The 20315-nt window shown below is 36.4% G+C and overlaps 2 protein-coding genes across 2 annotated transcripts in view; one reads left to right on the forward strand and one right to left on the reverse strand.

Annotated features, from left to right (window-relative positions):
* Positions 1–20315, forward strand: part of spock1 (SPARC (osteonectin), cwcv and kazal like domains proteoglycan 1) — a 255168-nt gene that overhangs the window by 82339 nt on the left and 152514 nt on the right. The window lies entirely within an intron of this gene.
* LOC137022822 (uncharacterized) lies at positions 7454–14911 on the reverse strand. Its single transcript, XM_067389293.1, has 9 exons — positions 14649–14911; positions 12686–12848; positions 11747–11939; positions 11579–11647; positions 11285–11383; positions 8486–8596; positions 8119–8335; positions 7860–7991; positions 7454–7674 (listed from the first exon to the last, which is right to left on the reverse strand). The coding sequence occupies exons 1-9, from the start codon at positions 14755–14757 to the stop codon at positions 7454–7456; spliced, it is 1314 nt and encodes a 437-aa protein (XP_067245394.1). The 5' UTR covers positions 14758–14911.

Below are 20315 nucleotides of genomic sequence, written 5' to 3' on the forward strand. Positions count from 1 at the left end.
CATTTAACATTTTAAAGTTAAACATTTAAAATACTTACAGTCTACACAACAGTCTCCATGCTCACAGCGTCACAGACATTAATATTTTAACGATTTATAAAAGATGAATCATTGTGTTGCCATCTGGAATATTTTTGGAAGTATTACACCACATTGTGTGTGTACATTAGCAACATTTGTTGTTTTCTTGTGGTATGAGATCGAGTGTTTGGACCCGGAAATGCTGCCGCGTGATGTCAACCCTGTATACTGTATATATTACTTTATGCGAGTGTACTGTGTGTGGATAACGTTCGACATACTTATGTATACTTTAGTACGAGTACTTTTAATACTTTAGTACGCAGATAGAGTAGGTTGAATTATATATATTTTATTTTATATATCGCTGGGTGATAATATAGTTTACATTTTTCAAGAAATAATTCGCTTTTATTTCATTCAGTGAATGTGAATCATGAATAGATGATGACAGACTTTTTTTATTATTGCTTTGGCTTTTGTAAACGCTGTAACTAGTGGCTTATTGCTGTATTAAACACAGATACACAAATCTTCACTAGAGCACTAATATCAAGATAACAACTGCATCTCATTACCACAGCGGAGGGGCAAAGGTCACACATTTACAAATATCTGTGCACACTCACACACACACACACACACACACACACACACACACACACACACACACACACACACACACACACACACACACACACACACACACACACACACACACACACACACACACACACACACACACACACACACACACACACACACACACACACACACACACACACACACACACACTCATTCATTCCAGCACGACTCTTGGCCTGACTCATTAAAAATCTCCAGTCACACAGCGTCCCTGCTGCACAGCCTCCTCACGAATCCTGCATTTAAAGCAGCTCAATCCTCTCGCATCAAACACACACCTGCCCAATTATAACCTTAGGTGACCAGACGCCATCGGACCCCATTAGGCTGTGAAACTAGTTAATTAAACACTAACAGGGATGACATCACTCAGGATGGCACTGGACCCAATTAAAACATCTAGTGTTGCAACACAGTGCAACTGATTCAAGAAATGACACAAGCCAGTAGTTCAATTATATGTGTATATGTACAGTATCTCACAGAAATGAATACACCCCTCACATTTTTGTAAATATTTTATTACAACTTTTCATGTGACAGCACTGAAGAAATGACACTTTGCTACAATGTAAAGTAGTGAGTGTACAGCTTGTAGGGAGGGGATCATGCTCTGCTCATTCATGGTTCCCTCAATGAACTGTAGCTCTCCAGTGCCGGCAGCACTCATGCAGCCCCAGACCATGACACTCCCACCACCATGCTTGACTGTAGGCAAGACACACTTGTCTTTGTACTCCTCACCTGGTTGCCGCCACACACGCTTGACACCATCTGAACCAAATAAGTTAATCGTGGTCTCATCAGACCACAGGACATGGTTCCAGTAATCCTTAAAAGTCTGCTTGTCTTCAGCAAACTGTTTGTGGGCTTTCTTGTGCATCATCTTTAGAAGAGGCTTCCTTCTGGGATGACAGCAATGCAGACCAATTTGATGCAGTGTGAGGCGTATGGTCTGAGCACTGACAGGCTGACCCCCCACCCCTTCAACCTCTGCAGCAATGCTGGCAGCACTCATACATCTATTTCCCAAACACAACCTCTGGATATGACTCTGAGCATGTGCACTCAACGTCTTTGGTTGACCATGGCGAGGCCTGTTCTGAGTGGAACCTGTCCTGTTAAACCGCTGTATGGTCTTGGCCACCATGCTGCACTGGTGGTGTACTGACTTCTGTGAGATACTGTATATATATATATATATATATATATATATATATATATATATATATATATATATATATATATATATATATATATATATATATATATATATATATATACAAAAACAAAACACAGTTAAGGCAAGGCAAGTCAATTTTATTTGTATAGCACATTTCATACACAATGGTAATTCAAAGTGCTTTCCATAAAGAAGAAGAATAAAAATAGAACATAAGGAATAGACATAACAGTAAAAACAAAGAATATTGCTATCTGGATGGATGAGATAGCAAAATTCTTTAAAAAAAAAAAGTTAATGTGTGTGTGTGTACCGTTCAAAAGTTTGGGGTTGGTAAGAATTTTTTTTTTGTGTGTGTGTGTGTGTTTTTGAAAGAAGTCTGTACTTGCTCTATTAGTTTTGCTTCTCTCTCCAGTATCCCCTTCAAATGAGCCTATAATAGTTCAAAAAGAAACCATATGAGGTGCTCAGTCTCATTTGCTTGGGTACAGATGAATGTTAGTCTGCGGAAAGACGAACAGCCTTAGAAGTTAGTAAGAGAGTTAATAATGCAGAAAAAAAGAAACTGTCTCTGTCTCAACAACAAACAACAGCAGTATTGTATGTAATGAGTGCTCTGGGGAAAACCCCGCCCACCAGTTTCTGTGCACTGATTGGTTGACGCGTGGTGCAGACACTTTTAAGGGAGGTCATGTAGACAGAGTAATGTCAGAACTTTAGTTTGAAATATAGTAATACCACAGTGCAATACTTTAGTAATGAGTGAACCATCCCTACTTTATTTTTTTTTCTGAACTCAGTAAGGTTTTTCCTGGAAAAAAAAAATTCTGACACATAGGGAGATGCACACAACTATTTGGCTAATTATATAATATTTGTGTGTAAAATGTCTTAACTTTTGGCTGTCCTAAAAGTCAAGACAGGGTTAATATCATTAAATGATATATTGATGAATAAATATCATCAACTTAAAATAAAACTATAAAAACAATTATTAAAAAAATAAACATATATATATATATATATATATATATATATATATATATATATATATATATATATATATATATATATATATATATATATATATTTTTTTTTTTTTTTTTTTGCAATGTCAATTTTGTCCAATATCATACAACCATATTAACAGTTATATACAGTAAGGATGCAATAAATTAATTAAACGTGACATTAACTCTTTCCCTGCCAGCTTTCATGACCCATAGAATATATTGTTGTATGAATATCTGAACATGCATTACATCAAAAGAAAGAACAGAGTCTCTGCTTTTAAACGAACAACCTGTTCAACAACCTGAACAACCTGCTAGAAACCTATTCTAGCTTCATGCATTCTTTATCAACAAAAGTTTCATATAAGTAATTTTCATAAAAAAGCAACCCCCCCCTCCACACACACACACACCATATAGCAATGAAAACACGGAAAGCCAAAAAATTCCATCAACGGTGGGGAAAGAGTTAAAGACATTTATAATATTACAAAAGATTTCTGTCAAATAAATGCTGTTCTTTTGAGCTTTCTGTTCATCAAAGAGTCCTGAAAAAAAAAAAAAAAAATTAGTTTCCACAAAAATATTAACAAAAACTGTGTTCAACATTGATAATAATAAGAAATGTTTCTTAAGCAGAAAATCATGACAAATTTATTATATATCTTAAATTGCAATTACAAAATCACACACACCTGTTTGTTTTTGTGAATTGTGGGGACTTTCTATAGGCCGCAATGCATTTTATACTGTACAAACCGTACTTTCTATCCCCCTACCCTACCCCTAACCCTAAACCTAACCATCACGGGAAACTGTGCACACCTTTATTTTCTCACAAAAACATCATTTAGTATTTTTATTAATTAATTTACATTGTGGGGACCGGTGGCTGGTCCCCACAATGTAATATAAACAAACTCACACACACACACACACACACACACACACATACCTACTTAACTACAATGTGAGGACGTATGACTGGATACCCTACCTTTAGGGACTACCCTTTCTGAAGGGTCTAGAGACTAAAGAAAGACATCACTGCGCTTCTGGAGAAGCCCTTATTACAGATATCACTTGATTTTATCAATAAAACACTTCCTTAAAGACCTGACACTTTACCTTCACATTGGGGACAGTATTTTATATGTCCAATTTGGGGACATACACAAACTCTGATCTAGTCATCCTTTGAGGACTGTGGAGATACACAGACTCTGGTTAAGGTACACTTTCAGGACTTTGTTGTAACTTGTAATTTTGTAAGTTATTTATCCTAAGAAGACACAGAAGTGTAATATTACAATTCAAAGTTTCAATACTGGGTACTGGAATCAAGCTAGAGCAGAGAAACTAGTGTGAGAGACTAAACTGGGCTTTTTAACTTCTTCAAGAGCACTGAAAATGGGTAGCATACATTTTCATTTGATTTGCAGCTTGAGATCGAGTGCCTTTGGATTGCTCAGTTGGGAAATGACAATTAACATTCAGAAATATTATTGATTCGACTGTATTGACTATCAGAGAACAAAAGATGAACTGAATTAAGCTGAATAATGACATTATTGTCTTCTGCAGAACTGTTTTACAACTCAAATATAAGTCATGTCAATTGTTACAATTTGCAACAGTTATTTTAAGGTGTTTTGAAGTTAACTGTATAGTATAACACACTTTAGAAATAAAGTTGTCTTGACTTCAAGGCAGAGAACACTTCCCTGACCACTGCCTGCATCCCTCTAGTTTATTTAGTATTGACTGCAAATAATCATTACCCCAAAAACATCTTAAGATGTTTTCCTCACCAGAGTCATCTCTGGCTACTCACTGGGGCCTTAAGACATTAGGCATGTTTTCTGCAAAATGTAATAATAGTCAAAAAACTATATGAATAAAAATAGTGATACACACACTCCGATAAAATGACTCTTTGGGGACTCTAGTCATACACACACTCCGATAAAATGACTCTTTGAGGACTCTAGTCATACACACACTCCGATAAAATGACTCTTTGGGGACTCTAGTCATACACACACTCCGATAAAATGACTCTTTGAGGACTCTAGTCATACACACACTCCGATAAAATGACTCTTTGAGGACTCTAGTCATACACACACTCCGATAAAATGACTCTTTGAGGACTCTAGTCATACACACACTCCGATAAAATGACTCTTTGGGGACTCTAGTGATACACACACTCCGATAAAATGACTCTTTGGGGACTCTAGTCATACACACACTATGATAAAATGACTCTTTGGGGACTCTAGTGATACACACACTCCGATAAAATGACTCTTTGGGGACTCTAGTGATACACACAATCCGATAAAATGACTCTTTGGGGACTCTAGTGATACACACACTCCGATAAAATGACTCTTTGGGGACTCTAGTGATACACACAATCCGATAAAATGACTCTTTGGGGACTCTAGTGATACACACAATCCCATAAAATGACTCTTTGGGGACTCTAGTGATACACACAATCCCATAAAATGACTCTTTGGGGACTCTAGTGATACACACAATCCGATAAAATGACTCTTTGGGGACTCTAGTGATACACACAATCCGATAAAATGACTCTTTGGGGACTCTAGTGATACACACAATCCCATAAAATGACTCTTTGGGGACTCTAGTGATACACACACTCCGATAAAATGACTCTTTGGGGACTCTAGTGATACACACACTCCGATAAAATGACTCTTTGGGGACTCTAGTCATACACACACTCCGATAAAATGACTCTTTGGGGACTCTAGTGATACACACACTCCGATAAAATGACTCTTTGGGGACTCTAGTGATACACACAATCCCATAAAATGACTCTTTGGGGACTCTAGTGATACACACAGTCCGATAAAATGACTCTTTGGGGACTCTAGTGATACACACACTCCGATAAAATGACTCTTTGGGGACTCTAGTGAGACAAACTGATTAAATGAGTCTTTAATATTAACAATATCAACACATTGTGGAGAATAACAGAAATTCAAAAAGATTAGAAAAAAAAACAATTTACAAAGGACAACGATGCAAATGCAAAACTGGCACTAACTTGGAGGCTTCCGTACTTCCTCCATTCATCAGTCTTTAAATTCTCTCTAACTTCCTCCTTTACCTTCACCCTCCTCCTTCCCTTTACATTCACTCGCTCTTTTCATCCCCTTTACATTCGCTCCTCCCTCTTTTCATCCCCTTTACATTCGCTCCTCCCTCTTTTCCACAACCTTTACATTCACTCCCTCTTTTCATCCCCTTTACATTCGCTCCTCCCTCTTTTCATCCCCTTTACATTCGCTCCTCCCTCTTTTCCACAACCTTTACATTCACTCCCTCTTTTCATCCCCTTTACATTCGCTCCTCCCTCTTTTCACAACCTTTACATTCACTCCTCCCTCTTTTCCACAACCTTTACATTCGCTCCTCCCTCTTTTCATCCCCTTTACATTCGCTCCTCCCTCTTTTCATCCCCTTTACATTCGCTCCTCCCTCTTTTCCACAACCTTTACATTCGCTCCTCCTTCTTTTCACAACCTTTACATTCACTCCTCCCTCTTTTCATCCCCTTTACATTCGCTCCTCCCTCTTTTCACAACCTTTACATTCGCTCCTCCCTCTTTTCACAACCTTTACATTCACTCCTCCCTCTTTTCATCCCCTTTACATTCGCTCCTCCCTCTTTTCACCTTTTCATTCGCTCCTCCCTCTTTTCACCTTTACATTCGCTCCTCCCCCTTATCCCCTTTACCTCAACAATGAAAACGGAACATTGAAAATAGGGCTGGGCGATATATCGTATGCGATTGTCACGTGCATTTCGTCAGTAAAGCCGGTTCCCTGATTACCACTAAATCGCCATCACCTGCTTTCAAATGGAGCGCCATTTAATAGACAGAGCCGTAGATCACTGACAAGCTACGCAATATCGCCTTCATTATCGAAGGCGATTCATCTGCAATAATGAACGCGATATTGCGTAGCTTGTCAGTGATCTACGGCTCTGCCTATTAAATGCCGCTCCATTTGAAAGCAGGTGATGGCGATTTAGTGGTAATCAGGGAACCGGCTTTACTGACGAAATGCGCGTGACAATCGCATACGATATATCGCCCAGCCCTAATTGAAAATGAACTATTCTTTCTTCATTAGCGTTCTTATACTCTGTCTTTCTTGATGTAAAATATATTTATAAGAGCTAATATGGGATTATTTTACTTGGGATAAATGGTACAGATTAAAGAAAAGTATTTTTGATTAGTTTATGCAACATCGCAGTACAGTCTTCTGCTAACAACTTTAATGTACAGCATTTTCAATGAGCTGGTCACTAGTTGAGCCACTCTCTTCACACAAATAATACTTTTAACACTTTCCACATCATATTATATTTTTACAGTATTATTATATTTTTATATATATATATATATATATATATATATATATATATATATATATATATATATATAAATAATAATAAAAATTTTTTTTTTTTTTTTTTTTTTTTACAGTAAAGAAGTTATAAAAGGCACTGAAGTGTTTTTGTGTTTGTGCCTCCTCACAAACCACCCTTTCTTTTAAGAGTCGTGATCCTGTTCCGCACATAATTTTTCACACCAGTCCATGTTCGCTGCTTCAAACCTTCTGGCTCTGCGTGAATGCATCTTTCACAGTCTTGCTTACCAGGAAATTTGCATGTCTTGATGAACTCCATCATGTGTCTCTCTACTGCTTTTACCTCATTGTCCTCCCATTTCTTTTTTGGAGCATTTGAAGAACCTATGGAATAATTAAAAATGTAATTCTCATAACAACTAAATCAGTGAGTATGACCAAATCATACATATGTCCTAATGTGTAGATTTTTCTGAATTTTGAAAAGCCTTTGGATGGCTATTGCTGCTTGGAGCTAATTTATGGTTATTTGATGATTATTGTGTGTGTAGTTTAGAGATTTTTCTTACCTTGATCCTCTTGTGAAACAGATTGATCAGATTGAACAGGTGGATCAGTCTCTGCTGGTGCTGTTGTCTGAGATACGTCACTGTAATCCTCCTCATCACTTGACATGGAATCACCTTGAGCCTCAAGTTGCTCTAAACAATTGATAAAAAAAATCAACAGTTTATTGATTATACTTAGCATCTGTAACATATGATAATGTACAGTTTTTGCAAATATATACAGCACAGACACACACAGACCATTCAAGTATACTCATACCATTTGGGTCAATTTCAATGTTGTCAAGTTTCTTTCCTTTGAAGTCAGACAGTGTTCCTTTCTCCATGGCCATTAGGACTTTACTCATTTTTGCCAACTGCAGTGTCCCCTCTGGTAACCGGTAATACGGTGACGGTGATGAGGTCATCACAGAGGTGGACACAGCACAGGGTGGTGATGAAGAGGATGCATCAGTTGTGGACGTGACTAAGGATGACTGTAACAGTTTGAAAATATAATTTGAATAAAAACAAGGTCTACAAGCAAAAGAACTAAGGAAACTATTAATTAATATTAAAATAATTAGCTGTTAATGGACTGAGGTGTTGATCACAGAGTATTGTGATGATGTTGACATATTACTCACCAAACAATCTTTTTGTGATAGCTGTTTAGCAATCGTATTGCATTCATTTTCAATTTCTGCCCTGTTAAAACATTCATAGCAATCTTCATGATGTCTTGATTGAAACCGCTTCTGTGGATATATAAAGAAGTATTTAGCATAAAGGGTTAGTTCACCCAAAAATGAAAATATTGTCAATAATTACTCACCCTCATGTCGTTCCACACCTGTAAGACCTTTGTTCATCTTCAGAACACAAATTAAGATATTTTAGATTAAATCCGATGGCTCAGTGAGGCCTCTATTCAAAGCAATAACATTTCCTCTTTCAAGATCCATTAATGTACTAAAAAACATATTTATATCAGTTCATGTGAGTTCAGTAGTTCTACTTTAATATTATAAAGCAACGAGAATACTTTTTGTGCGCCAAACAAACAAAATAACGACTTCGACAATATAGTGATGGGCCGATTTCAAAACACTGCTTCGGAGCTTCACAAATCAAATCAGTGACTCGGCTCTCCTATCAAACGGCTAAACTGTTGAAATCATATGACTTTGGCGCTCCGAGTCACTGATTCAATAGGTTGTTTGCAATCACGTGGTTCTGGTGAAGCGCAAAATTCCGGTGGAGGGCAAGCAGTGAAAATTAGAATGGAAAAGATGGAGAAAAGTCCTTTCTGTGCTGGTTTAGAAAGGTTTAAACAGAAAATCACAACATATGTTGGCGATCCTTGTGTTATGAAGAGGAGAGACTTTTCCACTGAATTGAAAGACTTGATTGCCATCGAGGAGGCAGATATAGAGAATGTGAAGCTGCCGTCACGCCGCGTTCAGTTCTAGTCTGGTTTGTTTATATCGCGCTGCCTTTCTGCTAGTGAAGTCAAGTGCAGTATTTTAATTTTTGATTGTGAAAAATGTCGCCATTGTTGGTCATTTATGCTGAATCGAGAATTGTAATAGGAACTCACAGTATCGTTCGGGGAAAAAAAAATGGACGGTAATACAATTTTCACCTTGGTTGAGAAGGTGAGGAAAGACGACTTTTAGCAAATGTAATAATGTCACTAAATAAACCCACTGCCTTTCACTTAAAAAAAAACAAAAAAAACAAACATACTTTTGAGTTTTGTATTTGGTTTTTGTGCAATAATTAATTAACATTATGTTTGCGAGTATGATCACTCGCTTGTGAATGATTGTAACTTGCACACAGCCACTTCAAAACTGTTCACAAGCTTCTATGGGTTTGATTTTGGTCATTTGTTGAAATAAATACAAAAATACAGCGTGTCGGTGTCCATCCCTGATCGTGACCCTCCGATTCTCCTTATGGGGAAAGTGAATATTTACAAAAATAACATTAAAACTAGTTACATTTACACGCTTCCAACAAAGAAATGCATCATCTTCTGTCAGCTTGTTAAATATTTATTTTATTTGGACATTTTCTACCATACGACGGCTGAAAGCAGCAGCGCGTGACACTATTCTCGTGGTAACCAGATCAACATTGTAAACAATTCTACAAAACTGAAGGGAAAACACCCAATTATAATTAAATAGGATAAAATATCTTCTCCTCCCTGCAAACGATACCATGTAGAATGTTAATATTTAACCGAGTCAAAAACAAAAGGTAAGTATCCATATTAATTTCAGTATCAGCAGATGCAAAACGCTATAAAAAGGCGACAACTTTTAACGTTAAAAAATGAAAAGTTATAAAAAACGGTATAAGTTATGTAAACGATATAAACACCTTCTGGGTTCTCGATTTTAACGATTTGAGCAACTATAAACAATGCAAAACCTTTTGAGTTTTTGATAGGATTCCTATATAGAAACATCACTCCCTGCCCTCCAGACTCATTCGCGCTGCTGCTGTGACGTCATGTGCAAACAACCCATTCATAAAGCTCCAAAGCAGTGTTTTGAAATCGGCCCATCACTATATTGTTGAAAAGTCGTTATTTTGTTTTTTTGGTGCACAAAAATATTCTCGTCACTTTATAATATTAGGGTTGAATCACTGTACTCACATGAACTGATTTAAATTTGTTTTTAGTACCTTTATGGTTCTTGAGAGAGGAAATGTCATTGCTTTGAATAGAGGCCTCACTGAGCCATCAGATTTAATTAAAAAGATCTTAATTTGTGTTCTGAAGATGAATGAAGGTCTTACAGGTGTGGAACGGCATGAGGGTGAGTAATTAATGACATTATTTGAACTAACCTTTTAAACAAACATAAAATGTACATTAACAATATTGAAAATAAAATTGTGACAATAACTAGGTAACTAGCAGAGGTGGGTAGTAAGGCGCTACATTTACATTCCATAACTTTTGGTGCTTGAGCGGTTAATAAACAGAACTGCATGTGTCTAAAGAACACTGTAGCTGGAGCTACTTCTCTCTGTTTATGTCTATGACGAGTCACACAGATACTGTGCTTCTCCGCAGTGGTTCCTTCCAGACCGGGAAGGAACCAATTTAACTTTTTACAATTCTGACAGAATATTATTTTGTACCATTTGGAGCGTTTACACAAAGTGTGCTGGATGAAGTGGACACGCACCTACAATCAACTAAAAACAAACCTTCTAATGCATCCTACGGTCTGCCAGCGATAAAGATCTTTTCTAGTTGAACACCTGTGCACCAGCTGTTAGTAGTTGCCTGTGTTGAATAGGGTGTTCAGTATTTTGGGGGCGGAGCAATGAAGGGAGGGGTGTGGTTGTTTGGGTGTCGATTTCAAATATCAACAGTTTTTCCCAGAAATCATCTAATAGTTGCTGCATTATGAGATAGTTACCGTTTTTCTTGATGTTCTTGCTTTGCCTGACTGCTTATGTGGACCACTGCTGTTCACCTCGTCCAATCCAGGTGAAGAAACAGGAGCAGCACAATGAGGCTGGATGCCAGAAAAGGAACCAGTGAATATAAAAATCAGAAATGTTTGTATAGAACAGAAAAACTAGTAATTACTCTAGCTGTCCTACAGTAACTTTATCTATCACTCCTTTCCTTCTGTTAACACCCAGACACACTACTCACAAAAGAGTCAATAATATAGAATAACGATACAGATGTTTTAAAGTGGACTTACCGATCTCTGCGGACCCAAACTGATGGATGGCTTTTTATCAGAGGATTCAGTTGATGCTTGATTCAAAGGCTTGAGAAATATGAGACCACAATCACATGGTAACTAATCAGATAGTAAAAGATTATCCTGAATTACTGATCAATCTTTCTATCATTTTCTTGATAGTACCTTGACTCGCCATGGCCAGTCTGAGTCTCCGTGATTGAAAGTGATTTCTTCCCCTGGTAGAATGTCTCGCACAGCAAAGAGACACAGGTGAGGTTTCCTGCTCACTTCAAGGGTTCTCATTTTGCAAGTAGGATTTCTGTGTTCGTCATTTACAAGTCTTCCCAAGGAACCGTCTTCTTTAGATGCATCTATGCTATAAAGACATAAAATTATTACTCAATACTTGTAATCTTATATATGCTAGACATGTAGAGTTATTTTTAAGTGGAAACCCACCGCTCTGCATAAGTTGTATGTCTCGTTTTTAATCTACCCGATTCAGACCATCAGCTGATCATCAGGACACAGCTCTATGAACTCAACCGAGTGTGTCAGGTTAAGGAGACAAACAGAATCTGCAGAGAGGAGGGTCTGAGAACCACGGATCTATCGGACAGTGTATGGCAACATCCTCTCAGCAGACAAATGCATCTAACATTCACCATTTTGTTCTCTTTTGGGAATACGGTTAAAAACGAATATTGATGACTCAAAGAAACTGCACTCAGCACCCTTCAAGTCAGTTCATGGTTGATTTTAAGTATTAAGGGTGTGTTCACACTTGGTATGTTTGTTTAGATTAAAACGAACCCTGGTGCCATTGCTCTTTTATGGCACTTTCTCACTGTGCGGTACGACTCAACTCGGCTCGGTTTGTTCTTCCACTGCAGTTAGTACCGCTTCAAAGTGATTGGGATTATAGTCTGATCATTACAGTTGTGCTGCCACCTCGTCTACTGACCACGATAGAGGCATTTCTTTTTTCAAGTTGCATGTGATGGTCATTTAAAACAAGTCAATTAAAAAACACGAGACAGCAAACCCGCTAGAATTAAATCTTGCAGGTTTGCGATACAATATAGTGCCTCTACTACATCAATCCAACAGGTCTGTACTCACCACCAATTTCTGCCACACCACTGAAACTCAAACAGGAACGCGTTCTCGGCCTCAGTGTAGTGTTCAGCTCGGTCAAGACTCTCTTCTGAACTCAGAAGTTCACCTCTGTATTCAAGAGCAAAATCACCTCTGAAAAAAGCTCTAGTGGTGAAAACTCCACGCCCTGAAGAGGAGAAATGCATTAGATTCAGCAGTTTATTAAAAGTCAACTATCATTTTGATCATTACTTAAAGTTCTCTGCCATATGATGTACATTATATGTAAAAGGGAAATTACTGAATGAAAATAGTCAATAGCCAGGCAAATTTCTAAGTATGCTGTGCTTTTTATACATTACATTATACTTTAAAGTCTTAAAATTATATAGTTAAAATTTTTATACTCTTTCATACATAAGCAATATTATCTTGGCTTTATATAGTTTAGAATAGAGTGCTGCAGCGATGACGTATTTTTGCAGGTGATCCGGTAGTTCACACACCCCTGGTTCCCTCAACTAAAACCCTATATGTTGTTTTAACTGGCTTTTGTATTGCTGCAGAAACTAAGCTTAAGTTTGCCTATTAATACACCACAGTTGCAAAACTTCATCGTCCTCATGATTAAGCTTCAAGAAATCATCTAGAACATGTTTTTGTTATATTATTTTTAAAAGAAAATTCTGTGTTTAACATGCATCGCTTCTGGATAGTTTGTCTTTGTGGTGTATGGATGTTTATGGATGGTTTTTGGCTTTAGATAAAGAGTTTTTTTGTTGTTGTTGATAAATGTGCCTCCAGGAACTATAAAACTTTAAAAATCCATCTCCCTGTGTAATAAGTATAATGTTTTGCATTCTTATAATGTATGTTTGAATGGTTGTGTACAGTGTACATCCCTAAATCTACCTCTAAACACAACGAGGCTGTGAAAGTGACTAGTGAGTAGATGACTTTATCTGTTCAGGTGACGATTTTTAATGTCCCAGACAAACCTCTGTCTCCCATTTAGACACTTGTTAGCAACTGCCTTTAAAGTAAAAGCTTTTTTTTTTTTTTTTTTAAATCACAAGAGGGTATTACTGATGTATATTGTGTCTTAGAAAAAAAAAAGTGAAAAAGCAGCCCTTACTTCAGGAATTTAACCAAAACCCAATAATAAAAAAAAAAAATTAAAAAAAACATTGATCATGTACATGATCATGCACAACGATATACTGATAGCTGCAAAAAATAATCACCTTATTGAAGGTCTAACGGGTATGGAACGGCATGAGGGTGAGTAATAAATGACATTATTTGAACTAACCCTATTATAAAAATGATCCATTGTCCTGGTTTACATACAAACCAATAACCACCTAAAAGTTCAGTTCACCCAAAAATGAAATTCTGTCATTAATTACTCTCCCTCATGTCGTTTCACACCCGTAAGACCTTCATTCATCTTCAGAACACAAATTAAGATATTTTTGATCAAATTCAATGGCTCAGTGAGGCCTGCATTGAGAGCAAAATCATTTCCTTTTTCAGTGTTCAGAAAGCTACTAAAGACATATTTAAAACAGATCATGTGACTACAGCAGTTCAATACTTTTTGTGTGCCCAAAATCACCCATCACTAGATATTATTGAATAAAGTGGTTATTTTGTTTTTCTGTGCACAAAAAAATATTCTCATCACTTCATAACATTAAGGTTGAACCACTGTAGTCACATGACTGTTTTAAATATGTCTTTAGTAGCTTTAGAGGTCTAACCGAGCCATCAGATTTTATCAAAAATATCTTAATTTGTGTTCTGAAGATGAATGAAGGTCTTACAGGTGTGGAACAACATGAGGGTGAGTAATTAATGACAGAAACTTCAATTTTGAGTGAACTAACCCTTTAAACTACAAGACTTTATTTGTAAAGCAGGTTATTCTGCATTAATGACATCAAGACCAAACCATTCGTGTATCTGGTTAGTCATAAATACTTGCCTTTATATTTGCTGATGAACTGCTCTTGAAGCCCAGGCTTATCAGCTCTACGGGTCATGTGATCCTCTGCATCCTGCAGAGGTGTTTTACGCCTTTTGCTTTTCAGCATTATTTCTGGAAAAAAAGAAATAAAAAGAAATATAAGGTGAATGGATTAAATAAGCATTTTAAAAATCTTTTTGATCTTACTGGAATTGTTCACCCAAAAATGTACATAATTATTGTACTAATCCTGTACTAAAATTGTACAAACCTGTGTTGTGTTTTTCTGTGGAACACTAAAGTTTATTTTTAAATGTAATACAGAGCCCTATGCAATGACAGCACATGTGACCAGTCTGAAACAGGCATTTAGATTAAAAACAGCAATATCATTGATGCCAAAAACCATTGTGACCAGATGATTGATGTCAATCCATATTCATATTAATTTAAAAGCTACAGATTTTCAGTCAGTAACCTGATAGATTCATATGGACTATTTTGTCTGCTTTGGAGCTTGACACCCAGAATAAAAAATACAATAAAGTGTCTATGTACTGTCATTGTGCAAAAAAGCTCTGTGAAGATAAATAAAAAAACATGGATACTTTTGTGTTCCACTAAAAAAAAAAAAAGTGTAAATAATGTATTACATAAAATTAAAAATGACATCAAATAATAAAAAATGAAAATTAATTATTTCAAATTACAATACATACTGTTGACATTTTACAAAAAATGAGAAAACAGGCTACCACTGATTAAATTGTAGAATCTAAAGAGATATTATATGAAATATAACAAAATTATATTTGCTGATCAATGCCTACAAATAAGCAATAAACTGTTTTTTTCCTTATTGCAAAAAAAAATCAAATGAGAATCAAACTCAAATACAATCGAGAAATAAAACATTAACAGAAAATAATTTAACCACTAAAGTAAACATACATCTTACTAACTTTCATATTTCAGTGTATTTTAGTTATCATGCATTTTCGGGACAACACTTGATCTCACCTCTCCAGCGTCCATTGATGGGGGTTGTCGTCTTTTTCGCGTCAAGCAATGCCATGTGATTGCATTTCCCGGGAAAACACATCCACAGCTGACGTGCGTGCATGACGTAGTTACGTATTTGGATTTCACGTTGAAATTGTGACTACATTTATTTGACCTAATAAATATTTTGGCAAACACCTAGATCTTTGTTTGATTTATTCACAGTACTGGTTCTTCAAACTTAAATAAAAAAATAAAAAATAAAATAAAAACGGAGGCGTACGTCTTTCTAATGGACAGAGCACATGATCACTTTTAAACGATCTCTTTGGAACACATATCTTAATTTTTACTAATTCTGTTTAATCAAATGTTTGAGTTAAAATCAGGGAGATTTGTGGATTATTTCGAGGCTCTAAAATAAACTTTAACGTGCACTTTATTAACAGCATTTTCTTTCAATTTTTTTTTTTTAATTTATGGTATTTTATATTAAATATAAAGGAAGGAAAAGCTGCTAGATCTTGTAAAAGTGCTTTAAAAACGCATATCCACGACAGATTATTCCATCATTTGAGCAGCACTCGTGATCTCTCCTCAGAGCTCATCTCACTCTGCACTCAAGCTGCTGCGCTGCTGCTGTGGGGGATGGGCGGGAGGCGCGCGCGCGATCAGAAGCCGGTGGGGGAAGGGCGGCGAGTCACTCAGTGTCAGACTGTCTGCAGCTCTCAGCTAGGGCTAGGGTTAGGGTTAGGGTTAGTGTTAGGGGAGCAGGGGTTTCACATCCAGTGCCTTTTAAAATCAAAGTATGAACAAAATAAATCTGTAAACAAACATGTAAACGTCCCAGCTTGAGTCATGATTCTTTTAAACACTTTTTATACTAAACACTGTAACTGCTCTCTCTCTAAATATAAAACAATGTTTGCTGTAACTGCTCTCCTATTATATATTCTCATTCATATGCATCCTTAAGATGTAAACCAGTATGTGCATTTCTTAAAACAGTTCATACAAATAACAGCACACAATGGATTACATGCAATAGCTTGTAACCAGCTCATAATCCTTATATCAGTGTCATCAAAATGACAAGTCCTTGTATCATTGTTCACAAAGACACTCTGACAGTATTTTCAGAAGTAATATGGATACGATTTTGATGTCAGTGATTGAAAATACACAAGACTGCACTTTATCTGTATGGCGTACATTTCAACAGTATGAACACGTCTCTCTAGACTGGATGAGACAGGATTCAGATATACTTTCTGGTGGTCTGTCAAAAAATTACAGTAGCTACAATGTCATGTGATATAATGACAGCCAGTGGCACAGATCCTCACCAAACCATCCATTCCAGCGTGATGAATATGATCCTCAACTGGATGGAACTGGAATAAATACTTTGACTGTTGCGATCATCCCAATCGGACTTATGATAGCTGCCTGAATTATGCTCTGTTCACTGTTGGACAGAGGAGAACTGATAACAAAGAAATGTTTCAAGGGTACCCCAAACAAGTGACGAACCTGGCTGGAACATGCTTGTTCAATGAACACTTGTCAGTGGTGTTGTCGATTACCTGAAAGTTTTCATCATCATTGTATGTGTGTTGTCTGCAGCAAGTTTCTGTATTTGGGTGAATATTTGCAGCAAGTGTGTTGTCAAACTGATCAAGATGTTTTGTTCATTTTTTCTGTTTGCATGTGTTTTCTTCAGTTGTGCGCGGTGATCTCTCTCAGCCACCGTAATATTTACTGTATAATGTAAAATGCAAGTAGACTGCAGTAACATAGCATTACATCAGTCTACAGTTTATGTAGTGAACAGTACATAGTGAACATTATCTGATTTCACACCTGTTCTGTCTACAAACACATCTCCCATCATTCGGCTCTTTTGACCCGTCTCGGCCTTAAGGTCATGACTGAGAGCATGATCTACAACAGTGGCTCTTATTTCCATCAGAAACATCTCAGTCTTGGCCTCTTCTTCCTCTTCCTCTGTTCTCCTCCGTACCCTTCCACCACACATCCTTACTCCTTCTTCTGTCTGTTGACTCTGTTTGTGTCCTTGTTGTTCATTCATGTTCAGAGTGTGTAACATTGTGTTGTGCTCTGTCTGTGCCTCCCAAATGAGATGGCATCTGAGATATTTTAGAGAACTGTTGAACATTGCTTGAATTACATTCCCCTTCATTATTGAAATTCAAAATTCATCCCTGAAATTTAATAATTCAGGACAAAAAAAGTCTAAAAGAAATGTATAGAAAATATGCTTGACAGTTTATGACTAGTTCAACCATTTTGCATTTAATGGCTTATGAAAATAAAAACTATTCGACACCTAGTATATTTTGATGAACATGACATAAGCAAGTGATAATGTAGGAAACATCTGACACTTGTACATCAAATGCATGAATGTACCAAAGCATTTGCAATTTGTTCAGGAGAATGAGAAACTGCATTTATGATGTGAACAAGAGACTATAATGTGGATGTTGAACAAGTAAGAATTTTAGTTGTGATTGGAGAAATGCACCAAAGTGAGAGAAACTGTTATATATAATATAATATAAAATATAAAATTATGATATTATATATAATATTAATTATTATAAATATCAAATATAAATATAAATTATTATATTATATATAAAATATAAAGAGAATGTTTGCTGTAACTGCTCCTATCTATATAATATTATATTTTTTTCACATATCTTTATTTATTATGTGAACAAGAGACTATAATGTGGATGTTGAACAAGTAAGAATTTTAGTTAACTGTTAACTGCTCCTATCTATATAATATTATAATATATTTTTTTCACATATCTTCATTTATGATGTGAACAAGAGACTATAATGTGGATGTTGAACAAGTAAGAATTTTAGTTGTGATTGGAGAAATGCACCAAAGTGAGAGAAACTGTTATATATAATATAATATAAAATATAAAATTATTATATTATATATAATATTAATTATTATAAATATCATATATAAATATAAATTATTATATTATATATAAAATATAAAGAGAATGTTTGCTGTAACTGCTCCTATCTATATAATATTATAATATATTTTTTTCACATATCTTTATTATTTATTTTTTATGTTACTATTTGTGTACTGTACTTGTCTCTTGTCTCTGATACTAATGGAGGAACAGCAGAACGCAAAGTAGGAGAAAACACTTAAAGCAAATAAAATCACTCATAAAAGCAAGCGATTTTGAAGGTTTTCAAATCTTTTTGTTGCTTGTGTATTTTATTAAATAAACTCATATGTATAAATCATCATACTTGACGGATTAAAACAGTTGTCCCTCCGCTTTTGGGAGGAAATATGTATGTTTCATATTCACATGACGTAATGTCTGTCATCCCCGCGTCAAACTCGTTCGTACATTAATAAACTGTAGTTACAGTACGCGGATATAGTCTCCGTTAGGCGGGGGCGGGGCAGCGCGATCTTTACACACACATTGATGCGAGAGCAAAACTCCGAGGATTAAAAGTTAATAATACATGCCAATATAAAGCATGAGAGCTCCTGCAAATGAGTCTATTTTTATTTAAACACAAATTATTGTGAATATTTCTCAAATTAAATGTGGATTATATGTCAATTCATTCATATTCATGATAGTTTTTGCCTCCGCCATCTTTATTGGTGACGTGTTGGTCTCTGATTGGTCAGATCACCAGTCCCGCGCTCGTAGTATCTTCCTGCGCTCTGATTGGTCAGAATCCCAAAAGTGTGTATCTTTCCGGAAGTGCAGTTCTCCTAGAGGGCGCTGTGTTATACACACTTTAGTGGGGGGGCATACACACTTTAAGTACACAAATCACATAAAAGTGAATTTTTGGGACAAATGAGATTTTAAGCCAGGAAACCATTTTAGAGCATGCTGAATGCCACTATATGGTCAAACAAATGAGGACATACAAAATGTCCCAAGTTTTTTTGGTGGTCCCCAGTTTACTGGTGTGTATCCTGGTGAATGTACCCAAAAGTGACATAAGTAGGTACACACACACACACACACACACACACACACACACACGTTTGTTTTTGTGAATTGTGGGGACTTTCCATAGACTTCAATGCATTTTACACTGAACAAACTGTACATTCTATCCCCCTACCCTGCCCCTACCCCTAAACCTAACCCTCACAGGAAACTGTGCAAACTTTTACTTTTTCACAAAAACTCATTCTATATGATTTATAAACCCATTTACATTGTGGGGACCGCTGGCTGGTCCCCACAATGTAGGTGAACTCAGGTTTATATTACATCATGGGGACATTTGGTCCCCACAATGTAATATAAACAAAAGCACACACACACACACACACACACACACACACACACACACACACACACACACACACACACACACACACACACACACACACACACACACACACACACACACACACACACACATGTTTGTTTTTGTGAATTGTGGGGACTTTCCATAGACTTCAATGCATTTTACACTGAACAAACTGTACATTCTATCCCCCTACCCTGCCCCTACCCCTAAACCTAACCCTCACAGGAAACTGTGCAAACTTTTACTTTTTCACAAAAACTCATTCTATATGATTTATAAACCCATTTACATTGTGGGGACCGCTGGCTGGTCCCCACGATGTAG

This window comes from Chanodichthys erythropterus, chromosome 1 (genome assembly GCF_024489055.1).
Source record: "Chanodichthys erythropterus isolate Z2021 chromosome 1, ASM2448905v1, whole genome shotgun sequence".
Taxonomy (NCBI): domain Eukaryota; kingdom Metazoa; phylum Chordata; class Actinopteri; order Cypriniformes; family Xenocyprididae; genus Chanodichthys; species Chanodichthys erythropterus.